This window comes from Notamacropus eugenii, chromosome 4, assembly GCF_028372415.1.
Source record: "Notamacropus eugenii isolate mMacEug1 chromosome 4, mMacEug1.pri_v2, whole genome shotgun sequence".
Taxonomy (NCBI): Eukaryota; Metazoa; Chordata; class Mammalia; order Diprotodontia; family Macropodidae; genus Notamacropus; species Notamacropus eugenii.
Genome location: NC_092875.1, coordinates 27,240,924 through 27,263,161, shown reverse-complemented (window position 1 = coordinate 27,263,161; position 22,238 = coordinate 27,240,924). Strand labels below are relative to the sequence as shown.

General features: G+C 38.4%; 1 protein-coding gene across 1 annotated transcript in view; it reads right to left on the bottom strand.

Moving 5' to 3' along the window:
* TAOK3 (TAO kinase 3) overlaps positions 1 to 22,238 on the bottom strand; it is a 236,691-nt gene that overhangs the window by 119,649 nt on the left and 94,804 nt on the right. Inside the window, exons 2-3 of the mRNA XM_072600303.1 lie at positions 21,337 to 21,447; positions 8,905 to 9,112 (exon numbers count right to left, since the gene is read on the bottom strand). Coding sequence (XP_072456404.1) covers positions 8,905 to 9,024 — 120 coding nt within the window. The 5' untranslated portion in view covers positions 9,025 to 9,112; positions 21,337 to 21,447. The remainder of the gene's footprint in view (positions 1 to 8,904; positions 9,113 to 21,336; positions 21,448 to 22,238) is intronic.

The following is a 22,238-nucleotide window of genomic DNA, read 5'->3' as shown; positions in this document are numbered from 1 at the left end:
TTTTATAAGCAGCATATTGTTGGATTGCCCTGTTTCTGTTCCCAAGATTTTATTTTTCTTTTCCTTTTAATTCCCCTACCCCCTCACCAATCCAGTATTTTACTCACACCTATTCTGTTATCTCTCCTGCCCTCCCTCACATCCCACTATTGTCTTATTTCTTCCTTTTAGAATTTGATGTATTTCTATACTGCAATCTCTGTGTGTGTCTCTCTGTGTAAACTTGTGTTTAAATTTCCTTTGTCCAGTTCAGAGAAAAGTGAGATTCATAGGGTGCCCATTCCCTCCCACTTCTGCCATCAAATCTGAACTCACTTCACCTTATGCTCCTTTATTATTTGAGGTTGTGATTTTCCTCCTTTTTGTCTTCTTTCTTTACAATATAGTCCTTTATCCTTCCTGTTTTCAATTTCTTCTAAGATTATCAAAATAGAACAGAACCACTGCCAGATCTTCTCCATCTTATTTATAGTTCTTTATGATACTTGAAGGTATTAGGATATTGAGAAGACTGTTCATCTGACTCTATTAAAATGCCAATAACTCATACTCATATAGCTCCTTCAAAATGAACAAATGTATCCCTTTCCTTATTTCTCTTGATTTCTGCATTTCCATTTTAAAGTGTCTGCTCAGGAATGCTTAGAAACCCTCTATTTTATTAAAGGAACACATACTTCCCTGTAGCATATTTTGATTTTTATGGATAAGTTACTCTTGCTTGTAAAACTTTCATCTTTCAAAATATATTCCAATCTCTTCTTTTCTTGCTTGTGGAAGCTCTCAAGCCTTTTTGGGTCCTATCTGTGGCTCTTGGTACCTGAACTATTTTTTTTTTTTGGCTGTCTGCAGTGTTTTTTCCTTTGAACTAAGGGCTCAGGATTTTGGTTATGATGTTCTTGGAACTAATAGGTTTTTCCCCAGAAGTGACTGGTGAATTTAAAATTTTAAATTTACACTGTGGTTCTAAGAGATCTGCAAAGTTTTCATATGGTTTTCAAGCTTTTGTAGGGGTTGTGATTTTCAGGCAGTCCAATAATTCTGAGATTCTCTCCTTGACCTGTTCTTTTTTTTTAGGTCAGTTATTTTTTATGTTATATTTCCAACATTTTCATTTTTTAAAAAAGTTCAGTCTTTTGATTTTGTTTTTAATATATCATGTTGTCTCACTGAATTGTTTTTTTTTTCTGTTCATCTCATTGTAGTTTTCAGCAGAAACTTAGTTTTTAGGTAAGATTTCCTTCTGTCTGTTTAAAGGTGTTGATTCTTCCAGCTCTTCTTTCCTCCTAACTATATCTCTTGTTTCCTTTTTTCTGGGTACTCTTGCAGTCTTGGTAGCTAGGATATTTTTTTCCTTTCAGAGTCTACTTAGACTTATAAAGTTATTCTTTTTTTATAGGTTTACCCCTCGGGCATCTTTCCATCCAAGGTATTTCTTCATTACATTTGGCCTTTTCTTTGGTTTGCTCATATAACTAAGCTCAGTGTCTGGGTTGGAGGCTTATATTTAGGTCTAATTCCTCACATACACCTTGGGATATATGGGATATTCAAGGAGAACTAGCATCTCTGGTGTGAGGGCTTGCTGATCCCTCTTCAGGGTGCTCATCCACCTTTGGTCCATCTGCTACCCAACTCTCACCAGGCAATTGATAGGTCTCAAACCCATCAGTGAATTAGGAGGATGACTATTCCCTAGTGGAGTGGGTGGATGAGACCAATTTGTTCCAATGGCCATGAAGGTGACTGAAGCAGGCGCTGTGGAATGCTTAGAGCATGGTCAGATGTCAAAGAAGCCAAGGTCACCCACCGCATCCTGGGCCATTACCAGTCATCTAGACTTTTGTCCTACCACTGGACTTCAACGATTCTGGAAGAGAGAGTAAGGCTAATGGCTTTGTGCAGCTCTGCTTCACCTAAATCCAATTTACCTGCAAGTCAAGACGTTGCCCCATGATATCACTGGTCCTCTTTGAAAATGAAGAATGACAAAAGCTCTGCCCTGTGGGATGAGGTACTTTCATACTGCGTAGAACCTTCCATCTACCCTGGTTTGTCTCTTTCCAGGACTTTTGTAGGATTCTGGAAGACTTTTTTTTTAAAAGTCCTGGTCCAGTGGAGATTAGAGCTGATTCTTTTTAATGTCTAAAATTGTGCATTTTTAGAGCATTACAGGGGATGTTGGTGGGGAGGAAGATGGTGAATTCTATTTTGGATATGTTGGGTTTAAAATGGCTATAGAATACCTAGGTGGATCTATCTAGGAGGTAGTTGGTACTATGGCTTTGGAACTCAAAAGAGGCATGAGGGCTGGATCTGCACAGAAATCATAACTGAATCACAGAAGCTGATAAAATCATTAAGAGAAAGAGAGAATGTAGAGAACTAAGAAAGGATGTCCCAGTAGGGAGCCAAAGGGTACCAATGAAAAGAGGGTGGAATATGGACGGATTCTTAAGCAAAAGAGACCTTAGGAAAAGTGAATAGACAGGAATAAGGAGAAATAGGAGAAAGCAACATCTTGAAACCCAGGGAGAAAGAAGTGGTCAGTTCTGTCCAGAGATTCCAAGAGGTCAAGAAAGATCAGCCAGCACTGTTCATTGAATCTGGCAGCTAAGACATCACCAGTAACCTTAGGGAGAATAATGGTAAAGTTGGAAGCCAGCTTTTAAGGGTTTGAGAAGTGACTGGAAGGTAAGGAAGTGAAGGCAATAAATATGGACCTCCTTTTTTAAATAAAGAATAACTAGCCAGCATTTATAAAGTTTGTTAAGATTTGCAAAATAAAGTGTTACATATCTTCTCATTTGAGCCTCATAAGAACCTAATGGAAGCAGGTGCTATTATTGTCACTATTTTACAGGTGAGAAAACTGAAGCCAAAAAGATTAGGGGTTTGCCCAGGGTCACAGTTAGTAAGTATCTGAGACACGATTTGAACTCAGGTCTAGTTGTTGACAGTTTGGCAGTGAAAGGGAGAAAAAAATTAGGATAATAGCTTAAGGAAATGGCAAAGTCAAGTGAAGTTTGAAGTAAGAACAAATATGTTAAAAACTGAAACCAACATTGAAGCTACCAAGTAACTGCATTTGGGACAATAAAAAAGTAAAGTTATTTAAATTATGTGGGTGAGTGAAGGTATTTTGAGCTCAACAAAGTAGCACCACAAACCTATACCTTCATAGTCTTATATAAGGGGATCCAAGATGAATACATTAATCCCTTGTCCTATTTTCCTCCATCCCAGATATAATTATGACTTACCTTTTAATCCTGTACTAATTTCTCAATTTACATATATAAACCCAAATCCATGGAAATGTTCCACTGAGTTATTTTCATGGTTGATAGGGAAGGTCTATCCCTCGAATATGGTAAAAATGTTTTCCAGAAAATCTACTCTATTGGCCAATACCTGCTTGTATTCAATAACAGCCATTTCTTCTAGATTCTATACATCTACTCTCATTCAAAGGAGGCTCTAGGAGCAGGGCCAGTCTGCTAATCAATCTAAGTAGGTTTCTTGGCATCTACCTTTGCCAAGTAGTCACAATGTGACTAAAGAGTCAAGGAACAGGATTGTAATATCGACATTTTAATGCCTCAATTGCCATATTCAGGTCATTATATAGTTTATCCAGATGGCTAGAATCCATAAGCAGTCCATAAGAAGTGCTATAAAACATCACATTTTCTGGCCTCAATCTAATTTTTCAACACATTGATAGTATCTTCCAGGAGACTGCAATGTGAATTGCCAAGACTGCTACAGGATTCATCTATTGATGGGGTAAGGGATGGGCTACAGATATCAATGTTTCTGTGACCAATAGGAGAAGTTCATCATTGAGAATTTTCCTGAGCATATTCTTCTGAATGAACTCAAGGCTTGAATCCATTTAAAATTCCCTAATAGAAATTGTACATTTCTTATGTTTCACCTGTTTGTATTCTTTTCCTCTCTTGTATAAATACCTTCTATGCTTTGGTTTGGGGTAATATAATGTTCTCTTCTGCAGACTAGGGTCTTAACCACAAAATTTTTAAGAACTGTATTTCAATCTAATTGGTTTCCTTTGTAATCCAATATATTTTATTTTATTCATTTCCAAACATTACAAAGAGTCCATTAGCTCCACTACTCTCCCAAATGAGTCCATGACACACACAAAAATCAAGAAGTCCTGTTTTGATTGGTATTGGCTATTTGGTTAAGTCAAATTTAACATTATCTACTTTTCTACTGCCAGCAACATGAACTCTTTGGCCATGGCATCCATCTGTCTTTGTTAAAGGCAAAAACAAAATGGCCTTTGATCTCATGTGGTTTTCTTTCTTTTTCCATATTGATAATGGCGTAGTGGAAAAAAAAAAGAGTGGATGGTAGTAAAAATCATATAGTGTTCATATTTTTCTGCTACTGCTACTGCTCTGAATGTAAGATTATTGCCAAAAACAATGAGGTTCTATCCTAATAGAGGCACTGAACCATGTCAATATCAATACTTTCTTCCTACGAAAGAAACAAGATGATACTAAGAAACTGTAGCAAAACACTTAGAAAAGATCACACAAGAAAGGACAATTAATTACATAAAATTAAAATGGTTTTACACAGACAATCCAATACAGCTAAGGGAAAACATTAACTGGGAAAAACCTTTACCTCAAGTTTCTGATAAAGGTCTGATATCCAAATTATATAAGGAATTGATTCAAATTAACAATAAATATAACAATCTTCAAATTTATAACAATAAATCTCTCAAGTGGCAAATATGCAAAAGATATGAATATTAAGGGAAGACATCCAACTATCAAAAAATCAAATGAAATGTAATCTACTGATAAGTTTATTTATTGATTCAAGTGATCAATAAACCATATGAAATCATGTCATATGAAAAAATGCTCCAAATCACTAATAATCATAGAAATGCAAATTAAAGCAACTCTGAGGTTTCATCTCACACCCATATGTTTAACAAAATTGACAAAAATGAAAATGACAATTATTGGAAGGGCTATCAGAAAGCAGGTACCGTGGTACAATGAGGCAGCTGTGGATTGATCCAGCTATTCTGGGAAGTAATACAGAACCATATCTCTATAATCACTACAATGTGCACCCTCTTTGGCCCAGAAATACCACATTCCTTGGTTGATATCCTATGGAGATTGAAGAATAAGAGAAGGTACTCCCTGCCCCCAAGAAGCTCACCTTCTAACAGAGATACTCTAGATCTCATTGAGAAGACTCTGCAGCCGTCTGGGGCTGCACTCAGTCAGCACAGCATCAGCCACAGACAGGAGCAAGTACAGAACCTCATACTTTCTAAGGGGTTTCTCCTCTGTCCAGACCTGGCTCATGCCAGGCATTGTCCTGTCTTATGCATCATGGTTTATAGTCAGAGAATCATTATAAAACGTTATTTCTGTGATTGTGTCTGTCAAGGACTCTTGTTTGCTCTCAATGTGTGAGGGAGAAACACATTGCTAGAGGATAGGGCGTGCTTTGCACAACTCAGTCAAAACAAATTTATGTAATTAAGGAATGATCTTGCATTCCACGTACTTTTCAGCCAGCTCTGTATAAGCTATAAAGATATAGTTTACTCCAGAAGACTTTCTGCAGCAGCCTGCCTATTCCCTTTGGTACTGAGGTGCTGGAGGCCAAATATGGCAGTTAGTGTTGTCATTAGTGCAGCCCATGCATCATACTCATGCCCTCCCACCAGAATACAGGCCCTGTCTCTGGGACCCTGGACCCTAATAGAAGAGATTTAACTTTTATTGGCCAGAACCAGGCCTCCACTTTACTTCCTGGCTCTGGAACTCTATTACTATGTAGTAGTAGAAGGGTCTTTCTTTTCTCTGGGAGACAATCAAGGTTAAGTGACTTGTCCAGGGTCACACAACTAGTAATATTCTGAGGCCAAATTTGAACTTAGGTCCTCCTGACCCCTGCACTGTTGCTCTATCCACTGAACCACCTAGCTGATCCTAGGAGAAGGGTCTTGAGCAGCATCCAGGCAGACTTGGGGCTGAACTGCCTCAGAAGGCAAAGCCAAACAATTGCTGAAGATGAAGATTCGCTCTGGTACATCTTACTCACTGGGCCTGTTCTTTGGCTCCCAGGCCCTGCCCAGACTCTGGTCTATGAGACAATTATAACACTGGGGTATAATGGGCAAAGTTGGGCCAGCCCAAGAGGTGCACATGCCTGGACAAGTTCAAGTTTATAACTGGAGAGATGCCTCCCAATGACACAGTCAGTTCATTTAGATGCTGCTGTCAAAATAATCCTCAATTCAAGAAGATGCTGGTGCCCAGAAGGGCACCAGACTGCACTACAACTCTACGATTAACAATGAACTACTCTGCCCCTCGCTTAGCCCCGGCAGACAGCAGTGACTTTCAGATCTCTTCTTACAAGGCTGCTTTGTCAGGTTTTTTTCTTCGAAGTCATTGTAATAAGCCTGTTCCACATACAGGGAGACGGCTCGGGTGACCCATTTAATGACTGGCCTGCTTGGGGTAGCTTTTCTAGTACTAAGGGTGGAGTGTCTCTAGCTCCTTCCTACAAAGAGGTAGCTGAATCTTTCTCATAAACAATGGAATACAGCTGTAAGGTGGCTTGCTGGGGTTAAGATCATATTCTGTGGCAAGTTAATTGTTCTACATAAGATAAAAATCTCTGCCCTTTAATTCCATTTGATTCAATTCAACCAGCATTTATGAAGTGCCTACTACTTGCCATGTGCTAGGGCTACACGGGATGAGAATGAGACACTTCTTTAAAAGAGCACACAGTTTTCTGGAGGTAATAAAGGGTGTCCAGGAAAGGCTTTATGCAGAAAATGCTGCCTAGGCAGCATATGAAGGGAGGAGAGGAGTCTATGAAGTCAAGGGAAGGAAAGAGTACATTCTAGTCATGTGGGATGGCTGGTTCCAGGCACAGAGATCATGATGTGCTGTGTGTGAGAAATAGAGAATAGGCCAGTTGGCTGAATCTCAGAGTGTGGGAGGGGACATAACATCCATTGAGGCTGGAAACATAGCTTGGGGCCAGGGTGTGTTGGGCATTAAAAGCTAAAAAGAAGAATTTATATTTGGAGTCAGTGCAGAGGATGACACAAAAATGAGACATTAATTAGAGGGTCATGATCTCAAAAGCAGGAAAGGGAGGCCAGGGAAGGCTGGGAGGGGGGAGGAGTGAGTGGAGGCTGCAGTGAGGACAGAGGACAGGGGTGGGAGGGGTGCAGAGGGAGACATGGAAAATAGGAGGCTTGGTCAGAGAGAACAACTTCATGGTCCTAGATCATGTAGCTGATGAGGTCAAGGAGACAGTCACCACTATGTACAGCTGAGATGGAGTGAGGGCATAGATCATGGAAACTGGGAAGGCTGAGCTGGAAAGCAAGGATCGTTGAGAGGACATCAACACGTAGATATCATACTGTAGTCTCTGAGTATAAGGGCAGAGACTGGGGTGGAGAGAAAGGCTATGAGTCAGCTAGCAGAAACCTTGAGGAAGGCCTGAGAATGACCTGAGGGCTGATTATTCTGAGTGGAATGAACCTACAAGGACTGAATCACGGTAGCAGAAGAAGGGTGTGCAATAAGGAGCAAGGTGTTACCCCACCTTCAACTAGCCCAGTGTACTGGGGGTAAATGGGAGAAGGTAGACTCACGGATGGAGAATATAGGTAGGGAGCCTGGTTGGAGGAGAGAGGTTTCTATTACTTCCTCACTCTCTCTGGCAAATCCTCCAATCCTGGCCTTACCATCTTCACCCTCTGACCAGCTGTGCTAGATGAGCTACAACTATACCTTCAGGAGGTACTACGAAGATATACCTTTCAAATCCAACTTTTGCTCTTACTGGAGGCAAGATTCTATCCTGTAAAATACATATAAAGATATGAATTTAGCTTGTCAGTCATTCAGTAAGCATTTATTAGACTCTTACTGTGTGTCAGGCAGTGGTGACAGAGAATGGTGAAAATATGGTCCTTACCCTCAAGGAACTCTCATTCTAATGGGAGACAACATACAAAAAAAATTATACACGTAAATTACGTAGAGTATAAATGGAAAGTAAAGTGAGAGGGAAGGCAGTGGAATACTAGGGTAGAGGAATGATTGGGAAAGGTTTCTGCACTAATTGGGATTTGAGTCTTGAAAGAAGTTGGGGAAGCTAGGGGGCAGGGGTGACTAGGGAGAACATTCCTGGAATGCTACAAAGGCATAGAGACAGAAGATGGAGAGTAGCCAGCAAGGAGGCTAGGATAGCTGCATCATAGCATGTGTGGAGGGGAGTTAAGATGGGTGGAAAGGAAAGAAAGGGCCAGGAAATGAAGGTTTTTAAATGACAGACAGAGTTTAGACTTGGTCCTTAAGGTAATAGGGAGTTACTGGAGTTTATTGACTGGAGGACTGACATGGTCAGACCTGCCTGAGCTCTAGATAATCACCTTGATAGCTAAGGAGTGGATGTATGGGAGAGGGCCGAGACTTAACGCAGGGAGATTGACCAGAAAAATTATTCCAGTAGTGAGTGCTGATGAGGGCCTGCACTAGGGTGACAGCTATGTGAGTGAAGGGGGCACACACTGGAGATGCTGTGAAAGTGAAAAAGCCCAAGCAGAGTTACTGACTTTGTACGTATTTGCATTTATTCACCTTGTACTTACGCTGCATGTATTCTGATGTGTACTTGTCTTTCTCGTTAGAATATAGGCTTCTTGAGGACAGGAAATACTTTATCCTTTGAACTTGTATCCCCAGCCCTTTGCACAGTGCCTGGCACATAGTAGGCAGTTTATGAACACTCACTGACTGAGTGACGGATTAAGGTTGCTTTGATGTAGCCAATGAACTGAATTTTTACAAAGATACTCACAAAATAAACAGCTCCAAAGCTTCCATGTCCAATTTCATGGAGATCAACAAAAATCTCCTCAGGATCCTCCTTATAGAACAGGTCTGCTATCTCTGGGTCCTTCAGCACCCCTTTGCGCATGGTGAAGACTATTACAACCTCTGCTTGTCAAGATCCCATTCAGTTTTCCCCTTCATTGACAAAGGAATTCTTGAAAATCCTTCAGCACCTAAAGAGAAATATACTTCATCATTAGTTTATTTCCAGTGCAGATTTTGTTTTCCCCATCCAGAGGGTTTAAAAATTACATTAGAGGAATATAGGTCAAAACTGACATAGTTTATGTTTTTTCCTTCTCATGTCTTTTAAAAACTCCATTCATTAATATATCTTAAACATTCTTTTTATTTTTAATTTCGATTTCCAAATCTTCTTCCACCCACCCTTCCCCAACCACTGAGAAAACAACCAACTATACGTGTAAAATCATGGCATAATTTAAAAAAAAGTTCTTGGTCGAATTATTGGTCAACCAAAGGCATGAGGATAACTAATATTCTGATTTTAGGTAACTCAGTAGCTCTTTATCACTTGCCAGAAAGAGACTTCTGCAATTCTGAAGCTATGTTAACGTAAACTGAAAGAGAGTAGTTGTTCCGTTGCTATGGAAAACATCCTGTTCTCAAGGTTTCTATTAATAAGAGGGTACCACTTTTGATATTTCCAAATGCTGACTGACCAGCTTATTTGCATACCGTTTTTTGTTGTTAACAGCACAATTTTTTAAGGGAAAAAAAAATAAAGTATAGCCTTTCACATAATTTGTCATAAACAACCCTAAAGGTATTTAACTGTCAAACTTGTCACATGAGAGTCATGGAGGGTCCTGACTTCTTCCCCTTTCAACAGATCTGCTAATTTTCACAGCTTTCACTGTGTTAAAAAAAACCAAAACCAAAATGTCCATCACACTGGTTTAAGATGCAAATACACACACACATACACACAAAAGATGCAAATACATTAAATGCAAAAGCCCCATAACCTTTTTTGCAGCACTGAAAAAACAAATTGAGATTTTGACCACGGGTCAACAATGAAGCATTTTGGACTTCCTGACCCCACAAAGACAGTCCATGATTGGGGCAGGCTTATAACCATCAGGCCTTACTCTACCTTCTTATCACTTTCTAGAACAGGGAGGTGGCACAATGGAAGAGTTTTGGACTTGGAGACAGAGAGACCTGAATTCAAATCCTACCTCAGATATCTGCTACCTGTGAGATTCTGATGCTGGGCAAATCACTGAACCTCCCCTCATCCTCAGTTTTCTCATTTATAAAATGGGGATGAGAACAGTAGCACTTACTTCCTAGGGGTGTTGTAAGAATCAGGGGAGATTATATATATAATAAAAAACAGTTTGCAAACCTTTAAATGATATGTGAATGTTAGTTATTATCATTTATTTGTTCAGACAGGTTTTGGTATGATTAATTTTTGAGAAGGAGCTCAATGGCCACAAGTCCCATACTTCACTTATTCTCCTTCCCTTGCTTCTCCTATCTCTGTCTGGGACCCCACTATTTATCCAGTCTCCCTTGTCTGCAAAAGGGCAGATATTTTTTTGACTCTTTTCAATCTCTCACGTTTTGTATAGTCAGTTGCCAAGTCCTGCCAATTTTGGCCTACATGGTCCCTTAGGCCCCTTCAGTTCTACATCTCTGATCTTTTTCCCCCCAGTTCAATAACCATTTTTAAAAAATGAATATTTCATTATTTTTCAATTACATGTAAATTTTTCTAACATTTCCTTTTTAAAAATTTTGAGTCCAAATTTGCTTCCTCCCTCTCATTTCTCACTCCTTCCTAAGATGGCAAGCAATTTGATATAGGTTATACATGTTCAGTCGTGTAAAACATATTTCTATACTAGTCATGTTGTGAAAGAAAACAGACTAAAAAAATATCCCGGGAGAAATAAATTAAGTTAAAAAAAAGTGTGCTTCATTCGATCTGTATTCATACTCTATCTGAAGGCAGATAGCATTTTTCATTATGAGTCCTTCTGAATTGTCTTAGATCATTGCCTTGCTGAGAATGTCTAAGTCACTCACAGTTGATCATCCTACAGTGTTCTCCTGGTCCTACTCGTTTCACTTTGCATCAGTTCATGTGTGTCTTTCCAGATTGTTCTGAAAGCATCCTGCTTATCATTTCTTATGACACAATAGTATTTCATCAGAATGATATACTACAACTTATTCAAACATTCCTCAACTGATGGGCATCCTCGCTAATTTCCAATTCTTTGCCACTACATAAAGAGCTGCTATAAATCTTTTTGTAAAAGAAGTAGTGGTAGTGCTGGGTCAAAAGTTTTATAGTCTTTTGGGCATAGTTCCAAATTGTTCTCTAGCATGGTTGGATCAATTCCCAGCTCTACCAAGAGTGCACTAGTGTCCCAATTTTCCCACAGCCTCTCCAAAATTTATCATTTTTGTTTTCTGTCATATTAGTGAATCTGATAGGTGTGAGGTGCTATTGCAGTCATTTTAATTTGTATTTCTCCAATCAATAATGATTGATTTGTTATCATGACTATGAATAGTTTTGATTTCTCCACCTGAAAACTGCCTGAAAACTGTTCATAACCTTTGATTATTTATCAGTTGGGGAATGATTTATATTCTTATAAATCTATTTATTTGAGTTCTCTATTTATCTGAGAAATAAGGCCTTTCTCAGAGACACTTGCTGTGCACATTCCTCCCCAGTTTTTTGTTTTCCTTTTAATCTTGGCTACAATTTAATTTAATGAAATCAAAATTACCCACTTTGCATCCCAATAGTGCTCTCTATTTCGTTTGGTTATGCATAGATTTGACAGATAAACTATTCCATGTTCCCCTAATTTACATATGGTATTACCCTTTATGTCTACATCATGCACCCATTTTGACCTTATCTTGGTATATGGTGTGAGATTTTGGTCTATGCTTAGTTTCTGCCATACTACTTTCCAATTTTTTTAAAACAATTTTTGTCGAATAGTAACCTCTTGTCCCCAAAACTTCGATCTTTGGGTTTATTAAATACTAAATCACTACGGTCATTTGCTACTGTATGTTGTGTACCTAATCTATCCTATTGATCCACCACTCTGTTTCTTAGTCAGTGTATTAACACAGTTTGAGATCTGGAGTGGCTAAACCATGGTCCTTCACATTCTTTCCCCCTTGATTCTCCTGATATTTCTGATCTTGAGTTCTTCCAAGATGAAATTTCATCTACCAGACGAATATTATTTTTCCTAGCTCTATAAAACAAATGTTTGGTAGTTTGATTGGTATGGCACTGAATAAATGAATTAATTTAGGTAAAATTGTAATTTTTATTATATTGTCTCAGTCTACTCATGAGCAATTAATATTTTTCCAATGGTTTAGATTTGATTTTGTGTGCAAAGTATTTTGCAATTGTGTTCATATAATTCCTGGGTTTATCTTGACAGGTAGATGCTCAAATAATTTATATTGTTTCCAGTTATTTTAAATGAAAACTCTCTTGCTGCTGGACTTTGTTGGTAACAATATAAAAATGTTGATGATTTATATGGGTTTATTTATATCCTGCAACTTTGCTAAAGTTGTTACTGATTTTGACTAGTTTTTTAATTGATTCCTTATGATTCTCCAAGTCATATCATCTACAAAGAGTCATATTATTATATCATCTGCCAAGACTGATAGTTGTTTCCTCATTACTTATACTAATTCCTTCAATTTTTTTTCTTACTGCTGTAATTAGCATTTCTGGTACAATATTGAATAATGATGATAACAGGCATCCTGGCTTTACCCCTAATCCTATTCAGAAGGCTTCTAGCTTATCCCCATTATAGAAAATGTTTGCTGGTGATTTTAGATAAATACCACTTATTGTGAGGAAGGCTCCCTTTATTCCTCTGCTTTTTAGTGGTTTTATGAGTGACATATCTTGTCAAAAGCTCTTTCTGCATCTATTTATTGAGATAATCATGATTTCTGTTGGTTTTGCTACTGACTTGGGTCAATTACACTGGTAGTTTTCCTAATGTTGACCCAGCTCTGCATTCCTGGTATAAATCTCACCTGGTTATAGTGTATGATCCTTGTGACATGTTGTTGAAATGTGATTGTTAGTCTGCTATTTAAAATGTATGTATCAATATTCATTAGAGAAATTGGTCTACAGTTTTCTTTCTCTGTTTTTGCTCTGCCTAGTTAATGGATCAGCACCATATTTGGGCCCACTAAAGGAATCTGGAAGGACTCCTTCTTTGCCTATTTTTCCAAATAGTTTATATAGTATTAGAATTAATTATTCTTTAAATATTTTGTACAATTCATTTATGAATCCATCTGACCTTGGGGATTTTTTCCTGAGGGGGTTCATTTATGGTTTATTCAATTTCTTTTTCAAGATAGGGTTATTTAAGTATTCTATTTTCTCTTCTGTTAGTCTGGCCAATTTATGTTTTGGTAAATTTTCATCTACTTTACTTAGAATGTCAGATTTATTGGCATATAATTGGGTAAAATAGCTTGCACTAATTACTTTAATCTAGTCTTCATTGATAGTAAATTTTTCCTTTTCATGTTTAATACAGGTAATTTGGGTTTCTTTTTTATTTAAAAATCAAATTAACCAATGGTTTGTCTATTGGTTGTTTCATAAAGCCAGTTTCTAGTTTTATTTGTTAGCTCAATAGTTTTCTTGTTTTCAAATTTATTAATCTCTCCTTTGATTTTCAAGATTTCCAATTTTGTGTTTAAGTGGGGATTTTTAATTTGTTCTTTATCTAGTTTTTTGAGCTGCATACCCAATTTATTGATCTGCTCATATTCCCTTAAGCACTGCTTTAGCTGCATCCTATAAATTTTGAGATGCTATCTCATTGCTATAATTCTCTTTAATGAAATAATTTATTGATTTTATGATTTATTCTTTGACTCACTTTTTTTAAGATTAGATTATTTAGTTTCCAATTTTTAATCTATGTTTTCATGGTCCTTTATTGAATGCAATTTTTATTGCATTATGATCTGAAAAGGATACATTTAATATTTCTTCTTTTATGCATCTGATTGTGAGGTTTTTATACCCTAATGGTCAATTTTTGTGTAGATGCCATATACTATTGTGAAAAAAGCATATTTCTTTCTATTCCTATTCACTTTTTTCCAGAGGCCTATCATAACTAATTGTTCTAGAATTCTAGTCATCTCCTTAACTTCTTTCTCATTTATTTATTTGGCTAGATTTATCTAGTTCTGAGAGAGGAAAGGTAAGGTTCCCCACTAGTAGAGTTAAACTCCCTATTTCCTCCTGTAACTCCTTTATCTTTTCATTTAAGAATCTAGATACTATATCATTTGGTGCATATGTATTACATATTGCTATTGCTTCTTTGTCTATTGTACCTTTCAGCAAAATGTAGTCTTCCCACTTAATTAGCTCTGGATTTACTTTTGGTTTATCTGAGATTATGATGGCTACCCTTACTTTGTTTTTATTTCAGCAAAAGCCTAAGAGATTCTGCTCTTGCTCCTTATTTTTACTTTATTCGGTATCTCTACTTCAAATGTGTTTCTTGTAGACAATTTGTTGTAGGATTCTGGTTTTTAATCCATTCTACTATCTACTTTCATTTTACGGGTAAGTTCATCCCATTAACACCCACAGTTATGATGATTATGCATTTCCTCCCATCCTGCGTTTCCCCATTTATGCTTCTCTCTCTCTCTCTCTCTCTCTCTCTCTCTCTCTCTCTCTCTCTCTCTCTCTCTCTCTCACCCTCTGTCAGTCTGTCTCTCTCCCCTATAATCCCATCCATGCACAAAAGTGTTTTCCTTCTGACCACCACCTCCCTCAACCTGCCCTGTCTTCCTGTAGTGTAAGATAGACTTATGTACCTGATTGTGGATATAATTTCCTCTTTGAGCCAATTGCAATGACAGTAAGGTTCAAGCACTGCCTGCCACTCCCCCATCTTCACTTCCACTGTAAAAGTTCTTTTGTACCTCATTTACATGAAATAATTTACCCCATTCTACTTCTCTCTTCTCTTAGAGCATCCCCTTTTCTCATCCCTTAATTTTTTTGCTATAATCCCATCACAGTCAACACACACCCAACCCTCTATGTATACTGCTTCTGACTGTCCTAATAATGATGAAGTTCTTAGGAGTTCTAAGTGTCACCTCCCCATATAGGAATATAAACAGTCTGACCATATCGAGTCTCCTATAATTTCTCTCTCCTGTTTATCTTTTCATGCTTCTCTTAAGCGTAGTACTTGAAAGTCAGACTTTCTATTTAGTTCTGATCTTTCCATTAGGGAGTCTTGAAAGTTCTCAACTTCATCAAATATCTATTTCTTTACCCCGAAGGATTATACTCAGTTTTCTTAGGCAGGTGATTCTTGGTTGTAATCCTAGCTCCTATGTCCTCTGGAATATATCTCAAGCCCTCCAATCCTTTAAGGGAGAAGCTACTAAATCTTTTGTGATCCTGAGTATGGCTCCATAATATTTGAATTGCTTTTTTTGGGCTGCTTGTAATATTTTCTCCTTGACCTGGTAGCTCTGGAATTTGACTATAATATTCCTAGGAATTTTCATTTTGGGATTCCTTTCATAAGGTGATCAGTTGATTCTTTGAATTTCTAAGTCATCCCGTGGCAGAATGGGCAGATGAGAACAATTTGTTCCAATGTCCATGAAGGCAGCTGAAGCAGATGTTGTGGAGTGCTTAGAGCTTGGTGAGACATCAAAGATGCCACAGTCATCCACTGGTTCCTAGGCCATGACTTTTGTCATACCACTGAATGTCAGTGGCTCTGGAAGAAAGAGTGAGGTTGATTGTGCAACTTTGCCTCACTTAAAGCCAAATCATGCTCAAATCAACACATCACCCCATGATTTCATTACAATTTTACAACAACAATTACAAACAATTTTATACCCTGCTTCTAGAGTATCAGAGCAGTTTTCCTTGAAAATTTCTGAAATGTGATATATAGGACCTTTTTTTGGATCATGGCTTTCAGGCAGTCCAATCATTCTTAAATTATCTCTCTTAGATTTGTTTTTCACGTCAGTTGTTTTTCTAATGAAATAGTTTATATTTTCTTCTATTTTTTTATTCTTCTGATTTTGCTTTATTGTTTCTTGATGTCTCAGAAATTAGCTTCAGCTTGCTCAGTTTTAATTTTTAAAGCATGATTTTCTTCAGTGAGCTTCAGTACCTCTTTTTCCATTTGGCCAATACTACTTTTTTAAGGAGTTCTTTTCTTCAGTGAATTTTTGTACATCTTTTGGTCAATTCTGTTTTTTAGGGAATTTTCTCCAGTGAATTTTTGCACAAATTTTTTCCATTTGGCTAGTTTTGCTTTTTAAGGAGTTCTCCTCAGTGGATTTTTCTGCTTCTTTTGCCATTTGGCCTATTTTGTGTTTTGTTTATTTGTTTTGTTTTTAAGGTATTATTTTCTTCAGTATATTTTTTCTTTGCTCTTCCCCTCTATGTTGACTCTTTTTTTCTTGATTTTCTTGCATCATTCTCATTTCTTTTTACAATTTTTCCTCTACCTCTCTTAACTGATTTTAAAAATTCTTTTCAAGCTCTTCCAGGGTCTGAGACCAACTGATGTTTTTCTTTGAGGCTCTGCAGATAGTTGCTTTAATTTTGTTGTCTTCTTCTGAGTTTGTGTTTTGATCTTCCCTTTCACCACAGAAACTTTCAATGGTCAGATTCTTTGTTGTTGTTCTTGTTGTTTGCTCATTTATTGACTTTTAACTTCACGCTAAAGTTGAGCTGTGCTACCAGGGTAGAGGGGGCACTGTCCCAAATTTCAGGGTTTTTGTGCCACTATTTTCAAAGCTAGTTCTGGGAGTCTCCAAGCTCTCATTTATTCCAAGGTGCTATGATCTAAGGCAGGCCTGCACAACCTGTGACCCACCAAAGAACTTCTGGAGGTCTGCAAAAAATGTAGAAAATTTCTTTGGCAGGATGCAGGTTGTGCAGGCCTGATATAAGAAGAGGTGTGGTCACTGCTCTCCTGGCCTGTGTTCTGATGTATGAGAGACCACAAGCACTCTTTTTCACCCTGGAACTCTGATCTCCACTCCTGCCAGTGCTCTGCCTCATTGTGGGATTTCAAGCTAGGACCACGTATGTGCAATGTCAAGAGTCCTGCACCCAGTGCCAGCAAAGAGTCCCTTATAATTTCATTCTAATGAGTTGTCCAACTCCCTTACTGTCTGTGGGCTGAAAGCTCTGGGAACCACTGGCGAGGCTTGTTCTGGACTGAGCTCCACTTTCATTCCAGAGAGACAGATCTTTCCTAGGAACCTTTCAAGGTGTCTTGGGCTATAGAATTGTTTTACCCTGTTCTTTTGTTGGCTCTGCTGCTCCAGAATTTGTTTTAAGGCATTATTTAAATGCTGGAAATGAATTTGAGAGAGCTCAAAGGAGTTCCCTGCTTTTACTCTGACTTCTTGGCTCTGTCCCTGATCTATGATCTTTTAAGATTTCTCCTCTGTTTCCACTGTCAGTATCCTAGGATAAGGTTTATTACCATCCACCTGGACTATGGCAATAGCCTCTTACTATATCTTTCCCTCTTCATTATCTTTCTTTTATAAAGTGCAAGAATATAAACTTTCTTCCACAAAGGTTTTGTGATGCCTCTCCTCTGTTCAAAAATCATCAGTGAGTCTCCATTGTCTCCTAGGGGAGCCCAAACTACTTGGCATGATATTCAAGAACTGTCACAATCTGGCACCATCCTACTTTTCTAACGTTATTATCTCAGGTTACTATACTTTGTGCTCTAGCCAAACTGGTCTACTCCTTGTCCCTGAATATGTGCCAGTACTTAGAATACTATCCATCACTCCCTTCAGCGGCTGAGTTAATTTTTTAAGACTAACTTTATCTATTATTGTTATATTATCATAAAAACCTGTTATAATAATTAGCTTCTTTTAAAGCTAGTGACAATATAATGGCTCCTATGGTTCCACCCCTATGTGGTTCTCTCCTCTACAGTTTTAGGAAATTGATTTTAGACAAAATGTTTTACATTCATTGCTTTAAGCCCCCGGTAAGGAAAAATTCTTAACATTTAGGAAGATTAAGTTTACTTTCTTACTTTACATTTATATCTATTTCTAGTTAAAACCTGGCATCTTTTTGTTGCAGTAAAAATTCAGGTGAAATATTTGGATAATGAAACAGTAAATTATATTATATTATATGAGAGACACTAGAAGAAAAAGTTGGGGCAAGTGAAAATCTTTTTTCATAACTTCCCTTAATCTTTGAGTAGATGGGCACACTGGACTCATCTTGAATTTTCTACTACTAGATGCTGACAGAGTCAGTAGCCCTTCTCAATGTTGCCCTTCTCTACCTCCTCTTATCCATTCTCTGGTTACCTTCCCCACCCCAGCTGCTGGTTCCTTCAAGTTCTGTGTGACCCAACTCCTTATTCTGTGCTTCTGGACCCTCAGAATTTCTAAGTAGTTCTGAGATAGCTCTTCCTTTTCATGAAAGTTCCTTAGGGTGTGACCAAATCTCTTGAACAATAACTTTGACTTAAGAAGGTGTACAGGCCCTGTTCACCATTGGTTCTTACTGATTCATTCAAGAAGTGTTCTTACTGAACAAAGGAAATTACATTTAAGTGGGATGGGATAATCAACGGAGCTTCACCATCGCATAATCCTGAGTGCGCAGTTGATAATGACCTTCTTTAGATTTCACATACCACTTTTTTGGGGAGGAGGGGGGAACTTTCTAACGTATTTACTCTAAAATAATTCATATTTTAGTTATCTCTGTTCCTGTCCTATCCCTCCCCACTAAACCATAAACACCATGACAGCAAAGAGTACATCTTATCTAAATCTTATCAGATAGAAGTTATATATCCTCAGCACCTAATACATTGTTATACATAGATGATCAACGTTTGTGAATGAAGAAGCCATAGAAAGGAAGGGTGGCCCAGCTCTTTCATCTCTTTCTCAATTAAGGGAATATGTATTAAATGCTTACATTGTGCTTACACAGTGCTAGGTTGCTGAAGATACAATGATCCCTCCCTTCCACTCATAGGCTGGTAATTTTCCTAAAACACAAGGATCGCCACCCCCACCACACTTGATAAATTCCAGGAGCTCCCAATGACTTCCAGGATCAGATACAAATTTTCTCATTTTTCCATTTAAAGCCTTTCACAACCTGGTCCCTTCCTAACACTTAATTTCCCTTGATGTCTTTTCTGTGGTCAATCTATCCTCACTTACTTGCTGCATCACACACAGGACACTTTATTCCTGAGCCTTGTCCTGCTCTCATTCCTGGAATGCTCTTCCTCCTGTCACCTTCTAGCTCTCCTGGTTTCCTTCAAGACTTAAGCTTAGCCTTCTGCAAGAGGCCTCTCTTGGGCTCCTCTCTCCCCTTCTACCAGCTAATGCCTTCCCTCTGAGCTTGTCTTCCTTTTTCCTGTACGCATCTTGACTAAATATTTATTCATACACAGTCTTCCCCATGGGAATATGAGCTTCCTGAGGGCAGGGACCATGCTTGCGTCTATCTTCGTATCCCTAACCCTTATCATAGTGCCTGCCACAGAGTAGATGTTTAGTAAGTGCCTGTTCACTGACTGGATGTCTCATATGAACACAGAGAAGGATAACACAGATATACGTAAAAGGGGGCAAAGGACAAGTTGGTCGAAAGGCTCTGGGAATATTTGAGGAGGGAGATGTCGTCTGTCCTCCATTCTGGAGGAGAATCATGACATCAGGAAGGTGATGTTATGATATGCAAATGAACTGGATTTAAGTGAGGGAGGGCTGTGCAAAGTCACCAGCTTCACTTTCTTCTCATGAGCCATCTGGGTCCAGTGGCCAGGTATGGATCAGGACAGTTGGTGATGGCCCCTTGAGGAGGGGGAGAGCATGAATAGCTAGGCTAGGGGCCTCTGGGCTGGTAGTCATGTGTCTCAGGGGGGTTACCAGAATACTTTTGATGTGGCATGTATTATAGCACCTGGCTGGTTCAGTTGTTTAGAGCACTGAATTATTGAAGCTGGTTAATTGATTTCATTTACAATCAAGTTCCATGATCACAGGTGGGGGATTAGGGGAGAGAGGATAGGTGGGACTAAATACATACTGAACTATGACTATATTGGTATAGGCAGTCCCTGCTGAGAAATGCCTGTTACCAAGTCAGTTTCTTCTCTGAAGTTTATATTCTCAGACACTTTTGGCAGTCTGATGAAGCCTATGGACCCCTCTCTCCTGAATCGTATTTTTAAATGTGAATAATTTGACAAACAGGACTACAAAGGAAGTAAATTCTATTGCACTATAGTTATCAAATTATATTTTAAAAAAAGAAGTTAATGGACCTCAGGATGAGAACTCTTATGTTAGAGAGTGGCCTAGAACATGGGAAGGTTAAGTAAGGGTCATATAGCCAGTATGTATCTGAGGCAGGCCTTAAATTCAAGTCTTTCTTTCTCTAAGACCATTCTACCAGTCTACTTTTCACAGTCACAGACAGCATGTCTACTTCATCCCAGCCATCGTTGAAAAAAAAATTTAAATTTCTATCTTTTTTAATCAACAAATATCTATCATCTGTCTCTCCCACTCATATCCCTTTCCTCCTTGAGAAGGAAAGAAAAACAAAATCCCTTGTTACAAATGTTTATAGTCAAGCAAAACCAAATTCCCACATTGGTCATATCAGACAATGTCAGCAAACACATCCACAAAAATCAACATCAGTGCCAAGGCAATACTTGAGATCCTAATGGTTCGGCAGTACTGTCATCTTATCACATGGGGATGACAACAGAAAACGGAAACACAAAAACACGTTCGATGCTTCTGAGTTTGGTCATGACAGACCAATCCCCCTACCCCCCAAACTGGGGGTAGACATTTGTGTCTCCCAGGGTAAAACGCATCCTCTCAAAATCACATTCTTCAAATCCCAATGAAAAGAATTTCTAATAGTTTCCCCTAAAGAAAGCAAAAACTCTAGCATTCCAACCTCTTCCAACACCAAACTCTATTTTGAACTTGCTGGGCTCTCAGATATAACCTGGAATTAAAAGCCAAGCTCTATGTAACCACAGTCTAAATAAGAGAGGAGAAAGAACTCTGTTGAAATATGACAGTGGCAGCCAGATTAGAGTAACCATAAACATGGACCCAAATTACACTTCACCCAGGCCTCAAATCTATACACAAGAAACTGGAGAGGATAACTTTAGGTTGGAAATATTCTGTGGCCAACAACCATGCCCCATGTGCCCAACAGTAGCTTCAAGGACTCTTGCTAATTCTTCAGCTTGGGGAAGGCGCTCCTGGGACTGTTGGATTATACCTTTTTCTTTGTGATGCAAAATGTACTCTCTCCCTTGGACTCATTTCACCATCAACTGGTCATTTTCTCTTTTCCTTCTGTAATGATGCCAGCTCTTTCTGTTCTGTATACCTATAAGAAGATGGGGGAAAAATCAGAGATGTTAGGGACTGAGGAATGATTATTGGGGCAGCCTTTACAGATGCAGTCACATTTGGGGAATGTTTACAAAAGTAACTATATAGAGATGAAATTTGATCTTTGCCTATTGTCTGTAGTCTCCATTGACCTAAAGGGTAAGAGTCAATTATTTTAAAATTATTGGCTTAAAACTCCAGGGGAAACATCATGTACTTATTTAAGTATATTTAAGATATATACATATATACAAGGTGTAGACATATAAGGGGGGGGGGGTTCACTAGCTAATGGGGGAGGTTGAGGAGAGCCTTAAACTTTGTAGTTATTGAGTAGTTTTAGTCATGTCTAACTCTTTGTGACTCTATCTGGAGCTTTCTTGGCAAAGATGGTTAGCCATTTCCTTCTCCGGTTCATTTTACACATAAAGAAACTGAAGAAGCAGGGTGAAGTGACTTGCCCAAGGTCACAGAGCTAGGAAAATTCCTGAAGTAGGATTTGAACTCAGGAAGATGAATCTTCCTGCTTCTAGGCCCAGAGCTCTGTCGACCATGCCCCCTTGCTGCCCTGAAGGAAACAAGCGATTCCATTTGGCAGAAGAAGGCAGGGAGTGCATTCCAGACAAGAGGAAAGCCCATATAAAGCACACAGATGGGAGATGGAATAAAGTGTAGAAAATAAAATGTTTGGCTTCATTTTTCCATTCTTCCTTTCTTGATTCCTCTCTTCTGCCTGCCTTTTGTCTTTTTTTACCTTTTGCCAAACCAAAAAAAAAAAAATTTTTT